At 39.4% G+C, this 13,881-nt stretch overlaps 1 protein-coding gene across 1 annotated transcript in view; it reads left to right on the top strand.

Moving 5' to 3' along the window:
- rbpjl (recombination signal binding protein for immunoglobulin kappa J region-like) overlaps positions 1-4,741 on the top strand; it is a 50,142-nt gene extending 45,401 nt beyond the window's left edge. Inside the window, exons 10-11 of the mRNA XM_051932461.1 lie at positions 3,259-3,362; positions 4,036-4,741. Coding sequence (XP_051788421.1) covers positions 3,259-3,362; positions 4,036-4,309 — 378 coding nt within the window. The 3' untranslated portion in view covers positions 4,310-4,741. The remainder of the gene's footprint in view (positions 1-3,258; positions 3,363-4,035) is intronic.
- The last annotated feature ends 9,140 nt before the right edge of the window (positions 4,742-13,881 follow it).

Here is a 13,881-nt window from a genome sequence, read left to right as displayed (position 1 = left end):
ATTATATTTGAAAATAACCACATTCATATTTTCCCTGATTTCTCACCCTCAACAGCTGCTAAACATGCTGCTTTTTACAACATTAAACAGCGGTAACAGAAAGCCGATATTAGATACAGCCTCTTGTATCCTGCCAAACTGAAAGTGGATATTCAAGACAAATATTACATCTTCTTCACCATGAAAGAAGCAGAAAAGGAGTTAAGAAAGCTGATCCCGACACTTTTTTGAAATACAATAGTGAGTCGCAGTCCTGTCATGGCATGGCAAGAAGATATTACCTGCTGTCTGATCCGCTTGTAATGATACGGGTACCATAATTAAACATCCTTTTTTCATCTTAGTCACTTTCTGTTTATGTTTTAATTACAATTATAGGCGTATGTGTGGAAGAAATTAAAGATTTTTTTTTTTTAACAACTCTAAAGGCGACTGTTTAACATCATACCCTTGATTTATTGGTATTGTTATTATTGCATTAGGGTTTACTATGCTTATCCAGGGCCACTTTTTAACACCATTCCCTGGGTTTACTATCTTAATATTTCAAGACTGTTGAAGATTATATTTTATGCATATAGTATTTAGACTTTATCGGCAATAGATATCTATACTTTTTAATCCTCAAAGGCCGCTGGGGGGGGACTTGTTTTGTTTTGGATGTGCTTTGTCTCAAGGTATGTCAGAGGACTGGGACTTTGTGAAGTGAGGTCCAGCCTCATGGGGGGGGGGGCAAAATGGGGGGATGGGGGGAGAGAAAGAGAGCAAGCTATATCTAATGTATCCTTTTAATCCTTATAATTATAATTACCAATGTAACAATAGGCTGCATGGCAATAAATCATGGGAAAATTGGTAATTAAGGTTAAAGCTTTTTCACTTCCATTTAAAACTACAAAATGACATCAAAAATTCAGAATCAATGTCTCCATGATGGGACAGTTAACTTTGTGAGCTGGAATGTTAAAGGCCTGAATCACGAATTAAAGAGAAAGAAAGTATTCTCTCACCTAACAGGTCTAAACGCTAAAATAGTATTTATGCAGGAGACCCACTTACTGTGCAAGGATCAGTTCCGGCTGCAAAAAGACTGGACTGGCCAAATGTTCCATTCCAGTTTTACAAAGAAAACTACAGGTGTGGGAAATCTTATACATAGAACAGTCTCATTTGTAGCATCAGATGTAGTATCTGATCCTGAAGGGAGATATGTGATTGTCATGGGCAACTTATTTAACTGTAAAGTGATTTTGATAAATGTTTATGCACCCAATGTCAATGATAGGAAATTCATGCAAAATGTATTCACATCCATTCCCAATGTGAACACTCATAAAATTATAATGGTTGGGGACTTTAATTGTGTTTTAAATTCACTCTTAGATAGGTCTCCTGTCACAGGGGGGATGACATCTAACACTGAAAAGACAATTACATAGTTTTTACTGACCACAACCTATCAGACCCCTGGTGGTTTCTAAATACAAACTCAAGAACATATTCCTTCTACTCACCAGTGCATCATTGCTACTCAGGAATTGATTATTTCTTTATAGATAATAATTTCTTGCCTATGATTAAATCTTGCAAGTACGACTCTATTTTATTTTAAGATGCAGAATCTTTTATCTGTGGCACCTCTGCATGAGAAACACCTTTTTCAACCCTCGCAAACATATGCAGTTTTTAATATCTGGAAAACATTTGGGATTAATTACTTAGAGATCTTTATATAGACAAAATCTTTGCATCCTATGAACAATTACATTCCAAATGTAACTTTCCAGCAACACATTTCTTTCACTATCTTCAAATTAGAAACTTTGTTAAACAGAACCTGCTCGATTTTCCTCATCTCCCACGTTCCCCTATGCTGGAAAAAATATTACTCAGTTTCGAGGACTCAGACAGCATTACTGCAATATATAAAATTATTTTACAGTCCTTCCCTTTCAAAGATCCAAGAGGGCAATGGGAAAAGTATCTCTCACTCAACATATCAGAACAGGAGTGGAAGGTAGCAATGCAGAGAATTCACTCGAGCTCCATATGTTCAAAGCATACAATTATTCAACTCAAAATTATATATCGAGCACATCTGTCTTGCTTAAAAATGTCCAAAATGTTTCCAGGGCAAGATCCAACCAGCGAACCTGTGAACGCTATCAAACTCCAGCCTCACTGGGTCACATGTTTTGGGCCTGCACCAAATTAATATCATTCTAGACTAGAATTTTTAAGTGCCTTTCAGACAGCCTTGGTGTCACAATCCCTCCTAATCCACTAACAGCTGTGTTTGGTGTTCTTCCAATCTGGAGAAGGACAAACAAACTGTGATTGCCTTTACTACACTATTGGCACACAGACTTATTTTGCTAAACTGGAAGAATCCTAACTCTCCTCTTTTAAGTCAGTGGGTAACTGATGTTTTATATTATTTGAAATTGGAAAAAATCAAATTCTCACTTAGAGGATTTGTGCAGAACTTTTTCAAAACCTGGCAGGATCTAATCAATAATATTTTAGAATAAGTTCTTAAAGCACCGAGGAAGCAGATTCTCTTCCCGTTTCTTTTTCTTCTCCATTTATCTTTATCCTCCCATTAAACTCATCAATTTATTTATTTTTACTAGCTTTAAGTTTTACTCCATTGGCCATGCTCTCTTTTTCAGGGGTAGGGGTTGATTTGTTTTCAATCCTATTTTTTGTAAAAATTGATCTATTTGTATGGAATGATTACAATAAAATCAATAAAATTAAAAAAAATAAATAAAAAAAAATATTTTTTTCATAACAGTAAACAAAACTAGGGTCTCATTGGTGTATAAAACAAAATTTTTTGAACATATAACCACAAGTAGCCTTTTGGCAGCTGTCAAACGGCCCTCACAAGGTGGTCGCTTCATCTGTCCTGCAGTGCACTCAGTCCACAAATAGACTTTGCCTTTCTAGGTCTCCCAGAATTTATAGTGGCTGGACCACTTTAATGCCTTCACTTAGTATCCTTTTGTAACTGTGGAAGAATGGGAAGATGACACAATTTACGACAGTACCGCCTGAGACAATAAGTAATTAAGACAACTTACAACTTCAAATCTTTGGTAAAGGAAAAATTAGATCTAATTTTATCATTTTTGTGATGTAAAATATAGGATGGAGATGCAGGTCTTTTTGCAGAATTTCAAAATAAAGCTTATTTTCTTTTCTCTACTTCCAATTCATTATTAATGTGACCCTTTCCTCTGTTTCTGAATAAAGCTTAATGGAGGTGGTGACGTGGCAATGTTGGAATTTCAGGGTGAAAATTTCAGCCCAAACCTGAAGATTTGTTTTGGAGATGTTGAAGCAGAGACCATGTACAGGTATAGTATGATTCAATATTAGTTTTGGTAAAGTTTAGGAAGTAGCCAGGGCACTTTGGAGCTTCAAGCCAGGAGCTTTGGTCAAACAGCCACATCTGTTTCTCTATCTTGATTTGTTGATCTTTTCAAAAAGGAGCTGCTGGGAAGAATGATGGTTCAAATGGAATTCAAAAAGCAAAGCTGCTGTTTTTATCATGGTAATGTAAAGGTCAGCATTACTGAATGACAGCTGCAGAGTCCTGGTTTCAGATAGCAGTCTGGTAGCTGTCTAAGTGGGTTGTGCAAATTTCCCCAGTATCTATGGGAATTTTTCATCACAAACAGTACAAGCCCTGAGTCTGGAGTGAAGCACAGCTACTTACTGTCCTCATACAGATTCCTCCAGGGCAGGCTGTACTCTCTGAACTTCATTAAACAGGTTCAATGAAGAAGGGGCATTGCTATATTTCACAATTTGGTGTCTTCTGCTACTGTTGGATAATGGTGTTAATAAGATTAAGTTAAGGAAAATATAAATAATCTAATAACAGGCACTTACTGAATAATCAAGTTGGGAAAAGAGGTTCTTTTAACTTTTAAGTTGTTATATATACAGGAGTTTCATTTTGACATCAGGTAAGCAAGCCTGCCTTGATTCACTTTCCATTTTATTTCTATTTTTTCTTAAACACAGGAGCTCAAGGTCACTCCTGTGTGTTGTACCTGACATCTCTGTGTTTAGTGGTGAGTGGAGATGGGTTCGGCATCCCATCAATGTCCCACTGTCCTTAATCCGGAATGACGGACTGATCTATTCCAGTAACTTTTCGTTCACCTACACACCAGAGCAGTGTTTCACTCCAAGGCAGAGGGTCATTCAGGAAAGCCCACAAGATTCAGACACGCTGCTGGACACCATACATCAGGAGTTCACAAGGACAAACTTTCATCTGTTTATGCAAAACTAGAGTGATGGCTAAAATCCATGGGGTTTGAGGGGCACTTCATTATTCTGTTTGAAATGCATTAGCCCAAGAGTGGTTAAAATGGAAGAAAAGGACAAACTTGATTATATGTCATTGTAAAAGGAGGCAAGTGACCTATGTGTTTGGAAATAAATGAATTACTAACCCATGTTTTGTGAAAATGATGACAATATCAGATATCTTAATACAATAACTTGTTTTACTAAACACATTCATGATGGAGCCTCTATTTTAAATCCTATAATTTAATTACATCCCTTGATGCAAGTATACAAAACATGTAGCTACAAGAACAACTCCCAGGGTAATCCCAACCAGTTTTCATTACAAAACTAATACCAACTGCAAAATCAGTCATTTTGTATTCTTGTTTTTAGTACATCAGTAGTGTTGGGAAAATGCATGTTGCACAGTTGACCTAGCCTGGCATTAAACCTTTTGTTGTGTCTTGAGTTTGGGGTGATGGTATGCTCCCTACAGGCCCCATTGGGTAAAGTTAACTGAATTCTCTAAACTGGTCCCCTATGTATGAGTGTGCCCTGTGACAGGCAGATGCCTCATTCCTCATTGGTTTTTGCCTTGGAACCAATTCTACCAGGATAGGCTCTGGCTCCCCATGACCCAGAACTGGATTATAGGTTTATAGGGTCCATAGTGTCATGTGTACAGAGTGAAGCAAATTTTTGTTTTCATGTGCAACATGCATGTGTGATCAAGGACTGATACATGTAACATAATGTACATTTCCTATTAAAGTATTTGAAACCTTTAACAACATTGAATCAGACTTTTAGACATTTACATTTAGACTTTGAGCGATTGTTCAGGTTCTTTTTTAACAAAATTGTCCTTTATTTCTTGTTAAATGTGAACTCTTAAAACAGAGGTACCTATTCATGGGGCAGCACAGGTCTGGCCATCGACAGTGACTGGCATTGTTCTTAGGAAACAAGCATAAAGCGTCACCTTGCAAATGGTTAGCTGGCATTCCAGAAATGCAATTTGTGTCTCAGTAGAGTGAGGTCATTGCCACTGCTAGCTGTCAAGTGTTATCATCTAGGAGAATTTTGTCAGCCTATGTTCTGTTAAGCTACTCATGTAGGGTGATATCACTTAAAAAGATTAAACAAATGTATGAAGGTTTGCCTGCCAATAAAAGTCTAAATCAGTGTTCAGTGCCCAGCTCCAGACAAGGCAGGACTGTGCCAGCAAGTACAAAGAGAGAACAGGAGGAACCATGCTCAACACAAAAATAGGTTTCACTGGTGGATAAGCCAGCTAAGCTTTATTAGAGGCACTGTAGTCTTTACAAATGATAAAGAAAGTGCTTTATTACTAATGGACATTAAGGTTGCATAGTGGTTATATCCTGTATTCTGAGTTTGAGTCGCATGCTTTCTTGTTGTGTGGAATTTGCATGTCCTCTCTTTATCTGCATGGGTATACCTTCCACAATTCAAAATTTATACAGGTTTCATTAATTGGCAAACAAAATTAACCTAGTGTGTGTGTCCCTGTGACAGACTGATACTATGACTGGGATCGTTTACAACTTTGTATTCATTAGGGAGGTGCTGACCCCAGTAACTATGAATTGGATTAAAGAGTGCTGAGATGGAGGTTTCAGTGTAGGTGATTTTCTGTCACTAGTAACAAACCTATTGCTATAGATGAGGCTGAAAAGGCCTAACTAGTTTGAAACTAGGCTCTATTGGCCTAACGCCTTCCCTTTGATATATCATTGTGCGTACTGAGCAGATAACTAGTGATAGCAGGTTACCTGAAAATCTTGACACTTTCATGTGAGGAGACCCATATCAATAAAGCAGTGGGTTTGGTCAATTTAGATATGTATCCCATTGACAGCCTTTATATCCATTCCCTTTCAGACATATACAGTATCTATAACATATCATCCGTTCAAATGCAAGCTGCATTTTCTCCATCCTATTGCTGCTTCATCAGGTCATCACAGTGGTTGCAGCAGTGAAAAGTGTTTCCATTAATCTCTTGAATAGTTGCCGTCACTCAAGGTAGCTGGCTCCAATTCATCAGTAAGTGCTTAATCTACCAGTCCACTGCACTGATCACTCTGGGTATTTATGTAAACGAGATGTCCACCTCAGATGTCTCTCTTTATGTGAGAAAAAAGGTTTGCTAGTGCACTATGTGTATGTGAATGAAAAGCTTGCTGCTTGTTATCTACAGGTCCACACTGCCTTTATTTATGTCAATGATCGAAAAGGCCAGCTGCTCTTCAAATCCAGATACCTTTGTCAGCGTCAATCTGTGCATGTGTGTGAGAAAGCCTGCTGTATGTAGCATACAAATAGACTGAGCTTTGTGTATGTGAATGAGTGGCCTGCTTCCCTTCACCGGCAGACATACTGTTCTATGTATGGTATATACGTATATAGATTGATGTGCTTTAACAGCCTTCACTATACAGCTCTGTTCTGCACCTCCTACCCTTTACCTTCAAACTTTCTTTTCATTTATCCATCCACCGCTTCAGCCTCTCTCACTTTCTCTTCCCCTGTACTCCCATTCCCTCATATTTATTGTCCCTCCTCATTACATTTCCATACTACTTCAACCTTCTTTTATGTACTTTCTTGATTGTCTCGTTTTTTGTTCTGTCCTTTTTTTGTAATTCACACATATAGCTAAAAATTCTCATTTCTGCCACATCCAACTTTTTCTCCTGTGCTACCTTTACTACCCATGTCTTAGCTTCAAACATCATTCATGGTCTTACCACAGTCTTAAAAACCTTACATTTAACCTTTGCCTTAATTCTTTGAGCACACAATACTCCTCATTCCTTATTCCAATTGGTTCAACCACACCACACTCTGTGGGTTATCTCTGCATCTAATTCTCCGTCTTGGGCTGCCACCTATCCTAGGCATTTAAACTTATCCACTCTTTTCTTTTTAAACTTATCCATTCTCCCTGCAGGCTAACCTCTGAATCCTGATCACAATTAATCCTCATGTATTCTTTCTTTTTCCTATTCATCTTCGATATTCTGTCTTCTGTAATTCTTCTCCATTCTTCCAATTTCCACTCTACTTCATCCCTTTTGGTGCTACACGACACAATGTCATCAGCAAAAAGCATGCACAAGGGGGATTGTTTTTTTTCCTGATGACTCAACATATCCCTAACCAGATCAAAGTGGGAAGAACAGTGTTTTTCAACCACTGTGTCACAACACAAATGTGCCGCTGGTTGGTTGCGAGTTAGTATTGTCTGTTAGTAGTGGGTTGCAGTGCATCACAAGTAGGTTGTGAAGTGGGTCTGATCCCTATCCAGTTCTGACAATCACACTTGATTTACCAATCAGGACTCTCCATACTCTGATGGTTGCAATTGATTAGCTAGAGGTGACCCTATCAAAGACAGTTTTGCAAAGATACTTATATAGGGAAAAGTGGATCATGACATCAAAAAGGCTGAGAAACACTGGTAAGGACTTAAAGAAGATCCCTGGTGCAGACGTACTCTAACTGGAATCTTGTCAGTTACCCCAATACTGCTTTTAATCCAAGCCTTCACTCCCTCATACATATCCTAGACAATCCTCACATACTCTGTAGAAAAGGGTTCTCAGGTACCTCTGTGGAAAATGTGCTAGTTCACAGCCAACAGAAAGCAGAGTGCAGGAGTTATGGTCAGATGACTGGAGATGACAGACTGGTGAATTCTAGTATTCTGCATTTTGTGCAACCTAACAAACAATTTTCAACAATAAACAAATGAACATACTGTAGTTAAACCAAAATGATGGAATGCAGAGTCTCTCAGGAACAGAAAACCACTTCAGGTGGAAGTTTCTTACATATTCCTGTGGTGCTTCTTTCTCTCTCATACACTTCCAGATGTCTTGATGTGGTACTCTATTATAAACCTTCTCTTAATCAATAAACACCATATGCAAACCTTTCTGTTTTATCTTGAAGCTTTTCTATGAGCTGTCTCAATGCAAAGAATGCATCAGTTGTTCCTCTCCCTGGCATAAAATCAAACTGCTCCTTCCCTAATGAGGTCCCTTCCTTAAACCTTCTAACCATTTTCCAAATTTTAATGATCTTTAGTGAGCACGATAGGATCAAGAAAAGAAATAAGGGAATACTTTGAAAAGCAGCTGAATGAAGAAAATCCATTTGGGGATGGAGTCCCAAGTGAAGGGCTAGTACCAAGAATAAGGAAGGAGGACGTGAAGGAAGCATTAAAAAGAGTGAAGCATTGAAAGGCAACATGATTGGATGAAATACCAACAGAAGTGTGGAAGAGTTTAGGGGAAGAGGAAGCAGATGTGTTGTGGAATTTAATGCCAATGATCTATGAAGAGCAGAGAATACCAGGGAAATGGGGGAACAGTATAATTTTAACCATTTATAAGTAGAAGACCAATATTCAGGATTGTCAATAATGCTGATGCCACACTCAGTTAATCATAATTGATTTAATTTGGCTTTTTTTAACCCTGATTAACAGAAAAAGACTCTGTAATATCAAACTGAAAACATCTATCCATCCATTATCCAACCTGCTATATCCTAACTACAGGGTCACGGGGGTCTGCTGGAGCCAATCCCTAGCCAAACTAAAAACAGTTCTCAGCAAATTGTTCTAAATTAGTCACGAATTTAAAACACAAAATTATTAATGACATAAGTATTCATCCCTTAAATCATCACTGCTACAGACAAATGGTGTTTAAAAATCAAACAATTACTTCAATGGGAATGACCTGCCTGCAGTTTTAATTGATTGTAATCTAAATGCACCTTAGATGGAAGGTTCAACTTGTATTGAGTCAGTATGGTGTGCTGAAGACAAAAGAAAACTCCAAGCAACTCAATGAAAAGACTATTGAAAAGAACAACTCAGGGGATAGAGACAAGAAAATATCCCTTGGAGTCCAGTTAAATCATTCATGAAGAAATGGAAAGAGTTCTGACACAGCTGTAATTCATTATGGAGAAGGCTTGACACAAAAACTGAGTGATCGGGCAAGAAGAAGACAAGTGAGGAAGGCCATCAGGAGACTTCTGAAAACACTGAATGAATGACGAGCTGCACTTACTCAGAGTAAAAAGAATGTGCAGACAGCAGCTGTTGCCCAGGTGCTTCACCAGGAGCAGCTCAAAGAGAAAGCCGCCATTTAAAAAACACATGTGACATGTCAGTCAGTGTTTATAAGACATGCAGCTTTGTGGCTCATTAATACAGCTGAAATACAGGATATTGAAAGATGTAATTTTGGCAATTTGGTGACAACCTAACAGAGGACAGCAACTCTTGTAAATTCAGAGACTGAAACACACATGCGAAGTGCACTTCCAAACAGGAGTCAAGTAAAAGACATGGGACAGCTCTTTGTCTTGTTGTTCCTCTTTATGTTTCCAACTTCTATGTGGGGTCAATGTGCTTGATCAACATTCTCCAAACAGCTCGGCCCTGCACCTCCTCCTCAGTCAGACCCTCTTCCTTCAGATCTTCTTTTACTTATCTATCCACCTCCGCTTTGGCCTTCTTCACTTTCTCTTCCCCTGGACATCCATTCCCTGCAATCTTTTGCCCATACGTTCATTGTCCCTGCTCAGCAGATGTCCATACCACTTCAGCCTGCACTCCCGTACTTTCTCAGCTAAGTCTTCCACTTTTGTTATTCCCCCAATTGTCTCCTTTCATATCCATATACACAAATTAGAAGGAATGCCATTACAGTTGCCAAAATCTGTTTGCTGTTATATAATATTACTGGTCAAAATTCTAACAGATATTGTGTGGGCATTTGTGCCCTGTGATAGGCTGATATTTCATATTTATTACTACTACTTATAAGTGTTTTTAAATAACTGTTTTTTTAAATGAACAGGCAATGTCAGTTAGTCATTATCCAACCCGCTATATCCTAACACAGGGTCACGGGCATCTGCTGGAGCCAATCCCAGCCAGCACAGGGCGCAAGGCAGGAACAAACCCCGGGCAGGACACCAGCCCACAGCAGGGCACACACACACACACACCCATACACCAAGCACACACTAGGGACAATTTAGGATCGCCAATACACCTAACCTGCATGTCTTTGGACTGTGGGAGGAAACCAGAGCACCTGGAGGAAACCCATGCAGACACAGGGAGAACATGCAAAATCCACGCAGAGAGGACCCGGGAAGCTAACCCAGGATTCCTTACTGCGAGGCAGCAGCACTACCACTGCTCCACTCTTAACAAGCAATGTATTTAACAATAATAACAGTAATAGTAGGCCCACTTGTAATAAATTTAGGCAGTCCCTATTATGAAATTCTGGCACTGCCACTGCTTCCTGCAGGCTTCTTTTTCTGTTGTTACGCCCATTATCTATGTGGCCACTGGTTTCATAGCATCTAAAATTAGGTGGCAATCTCCTGAAGCCATTTTACAGATCTGCCAGTTATTCAACCTAACTCTGGATGCTTTCTTCAGCTCTTGTATCTTGTTTATTAGCATATTCCTGCCCCTTGTACTCTGATATAGTGAATGCAGCTTTATCTGTGTTTTCTTGCTGCATTGAGTTCTGTTTCCTTTTAGAACCACACCCTCACCCACTTTCTTTTGTGACTCAGCCACCTTGTTAACCATTTCTCATCTCCTCATTCCCCCATCTGTCAGCCACATCAATACACCATTAACAATATGGCCAGCCAGTCTTGACCTAAGCTGAGTTCTTTATGCTTACAAAAGAAGGGGTCCATATTGAGTACTGAATAAGAGGTAAAGATTCATGGTGGACCAATCAAAGCATATGAGGTTTGTAATGAGAAGTCTGTATAGTGGAACATAACTCTTTCTTGCCAAGATCAGGATCTCCTCCTTCTTTTAGAAAGTTTATGTACAATATCGCAAAACATCAGTACTACTAACGTTTACTTGCTCTTTGTAATGTAAAGAAACGGAGCATACTGCATTGTATGACCATAAAAATGAAGAAACCTTTTTCAAAGGGCTTTGTAATCTCTAGACTGAAAAAGCATCAGTGACAGCAGCTTCCGCCTCCAGACAGCACTCTCTGTGTTCACGAAGGCGGCATGACTGGAACTAACACCTTGTAGCAAATAGTGTCAGATTCCTGCTGAATTCACAACCTTGTTGACTTAGTGTTGCATGATATAAGGCTACTGTACACTGGCTTCAGACAGTGGCAGAAGTCTGCTGGTCTCATTTAACTAGTCTTTGTCCACTGCCTACATAAAAATTACATAGGTGTATCTGTAGTGTTAAAAATTAGAAAAGATAAAGTATATTTAGTTATAGCTGTAGATTTTCCAAGTTCTCAATCTCGACAGGCTACTGAATCACAGAGTAAGGTCCAGCGTATTTTATAGTGAGCATGCTAGGCTTATAATTGACTATTTATTGTCATCAGCTGTTCCTTTATTTCTTAAAAAAAGTATTGAGGGTTTTTTTTGTTTTGGTTTTTGCATTTTCAATGAGTCTCTCTACTTTTTCTCTTTCTTGTGTGTGGGGTTGAATCTTTTGTGTTTTTTTTGTCTTTTTTTCTGCAGTTGTTTTTTCTTTGTTTTTTTGTTTCTCCTTTGCATTCATTGTAATTAGTTTGAAATTAGTGGTTGTATCTGGTATGTGACACGCTGGAGGGACTATGTCTCTCGGCTGGCCTGGGAACGCCTTGGGATTCTCCCGGAAGAGCTAGAAAGTGGTAGTGCTGCTGCTTTGCAGTAAGGAGACTGTGGAAGATTGTGGGTTCGCTCCCCGGTTCCTCCCTGTGTGGATAGCGCTTTGAGTACTGAGAAAAGCGCTATATAAATGTAATGAATTATTATATATATATATATATATATATATATATATATATATATATATATATATATATATATATTATATATATATATATATATATATATATATACAGTAGATAGATAGATAGATAGATAGATAGATAGATAGATAGATAGATAGATAGATAGATAGATAGATACTTTAGTAATCCCAAGGATTTGAAATTCACAAAATATATATATACTGCTCAACAAAAATTAAAGGAACCCTTTTAAATAACAGTATAGTATCAAGTCAATGAAACTTCTGGGCTATTGATCTGGTCAGTGAAGTAGCAGAGGGGCTTGTTAATCAGTTTCAGCTGCTTTGGCGCACTAGAGTAGCAACAATGAGATGACCCCCATAACAGGAATGAATGGTTTAACAGGTGGAGGGAGGCCACTGGCATTTTTCCATCCTCATGTGTTTTGTCAGTTGTTTTGCATTTGGCAACAGTCAGTGTCACTACTGGTAGCATGAGGCCATGCCTGGACTCTACAGAGCTGGCACAGGTAGTCCAACTTTTCCAGGATGGCAGGCACATCAATATGTGACATTGCCAGAAGGGTTGCTGTGTCTCCCAGCACAGTCTCAAGGGCATGGAGGAGATTCCAGGAGACAGGCAGTTTCTCTAGGAGAGCTGGAAAGGGTCCCTCATAGAAGGTCCTTAACCCATCAGCAGGACCCACCGGTATCTGCTCCTTTGAGCCAGGAGGAAAAGGATGAGTACTGCCAAAGCCTACAAAATGACCTCCAGCAGGCCACTGGTGTGAATGTCTCTGACCAAATAATCAGAAACAGATTTCATGAGGGTGGCCTGAGGGCCCAATGTCCTCTAGTGGGCACCGTGGAGCTTGATTGGCATTTGCCATAGAATGCCAGAATTGTCAGGTCCACCACTGGTGGGCGCCCTGTGCTTTTCACAGATGAGAGCAGGTTCACCCAGAGCACATGTGACAGACGTGAAAGGGTCTGGAGAAGCCGTGGAGAACGTTATGCTGCCTGTGACATTGTTCAGCATGACCAGTCTGGTGGTGGGTCAGTGATGGTCTGGGGAGGCATATCCATGGAGGGACTCACAGACCTCTACAGGCTAGACAACAGCACCGTGACTGCCATTGGGTATCGGGATGAAATCCTTGGACCCATTGTCAGACCCTATGCTGGTTCCTCCTGGTGCACGACAATGCCCGGCCTCATGTGGCAAGTGGATGAAGGAATTGATACCATTGACTGGCCCCCACGCTCACTCACCTGACCTCAATCCAATAGAACACCTCTGGGTGTCACATTATGTTTCGGTCCATCTGACACCTCAGACTGTCCAGGAGCTCAGTGATGCCCTGGTCCAGATCTGGGAGGAGATCCCCTAGGACCATTAGGACGTTGTCAGGCATGAATAGTACGTGGGGACCATAAAAACAGAGTATGAATTGGAGTTGCTGCAATGAAATTTCAGCAAAATGGACTTGCCTGCGTACCTGACGCATCATTTTTTCCCTTTGATTTTCAGGTTGTTTTTGAATTCAGCCCTCTCTCTGTAGGTTGATTATTTTAATTTCCATCCTTTCATTCCTAACACATTACCATATCAGTACATAGCAGCAGAGATATCCAGCAGGATTTTTTCCCATTGAGATCTCATGTGTTTTCAAAATGTTCCTTTACATTTTTTGAGCAGTTTATATATTATCTATTATAAAAAGAAATCCTGTCCT

The sequence above is a fragment of the Erpetoichthys calabaricus genome, chromosome 10 (genome assembly GCF_900747795.2).
Source record: "Erpetoichthys calabaricus chromosome 10, fErpCal1.3, whole genome shotgun sequence".
NCBI lineage: Eukaryota > Metazoa > Chordata > Cladistia > Polypteriformes > Polypteridae > Erpetoichthys > Erpetoichthys calabaricus.
The sequence above is the reverse complement of the archived record's forward strand: the minus strand, read 5'-3'. Positions and strand labels throughout refer to the sequence as shown.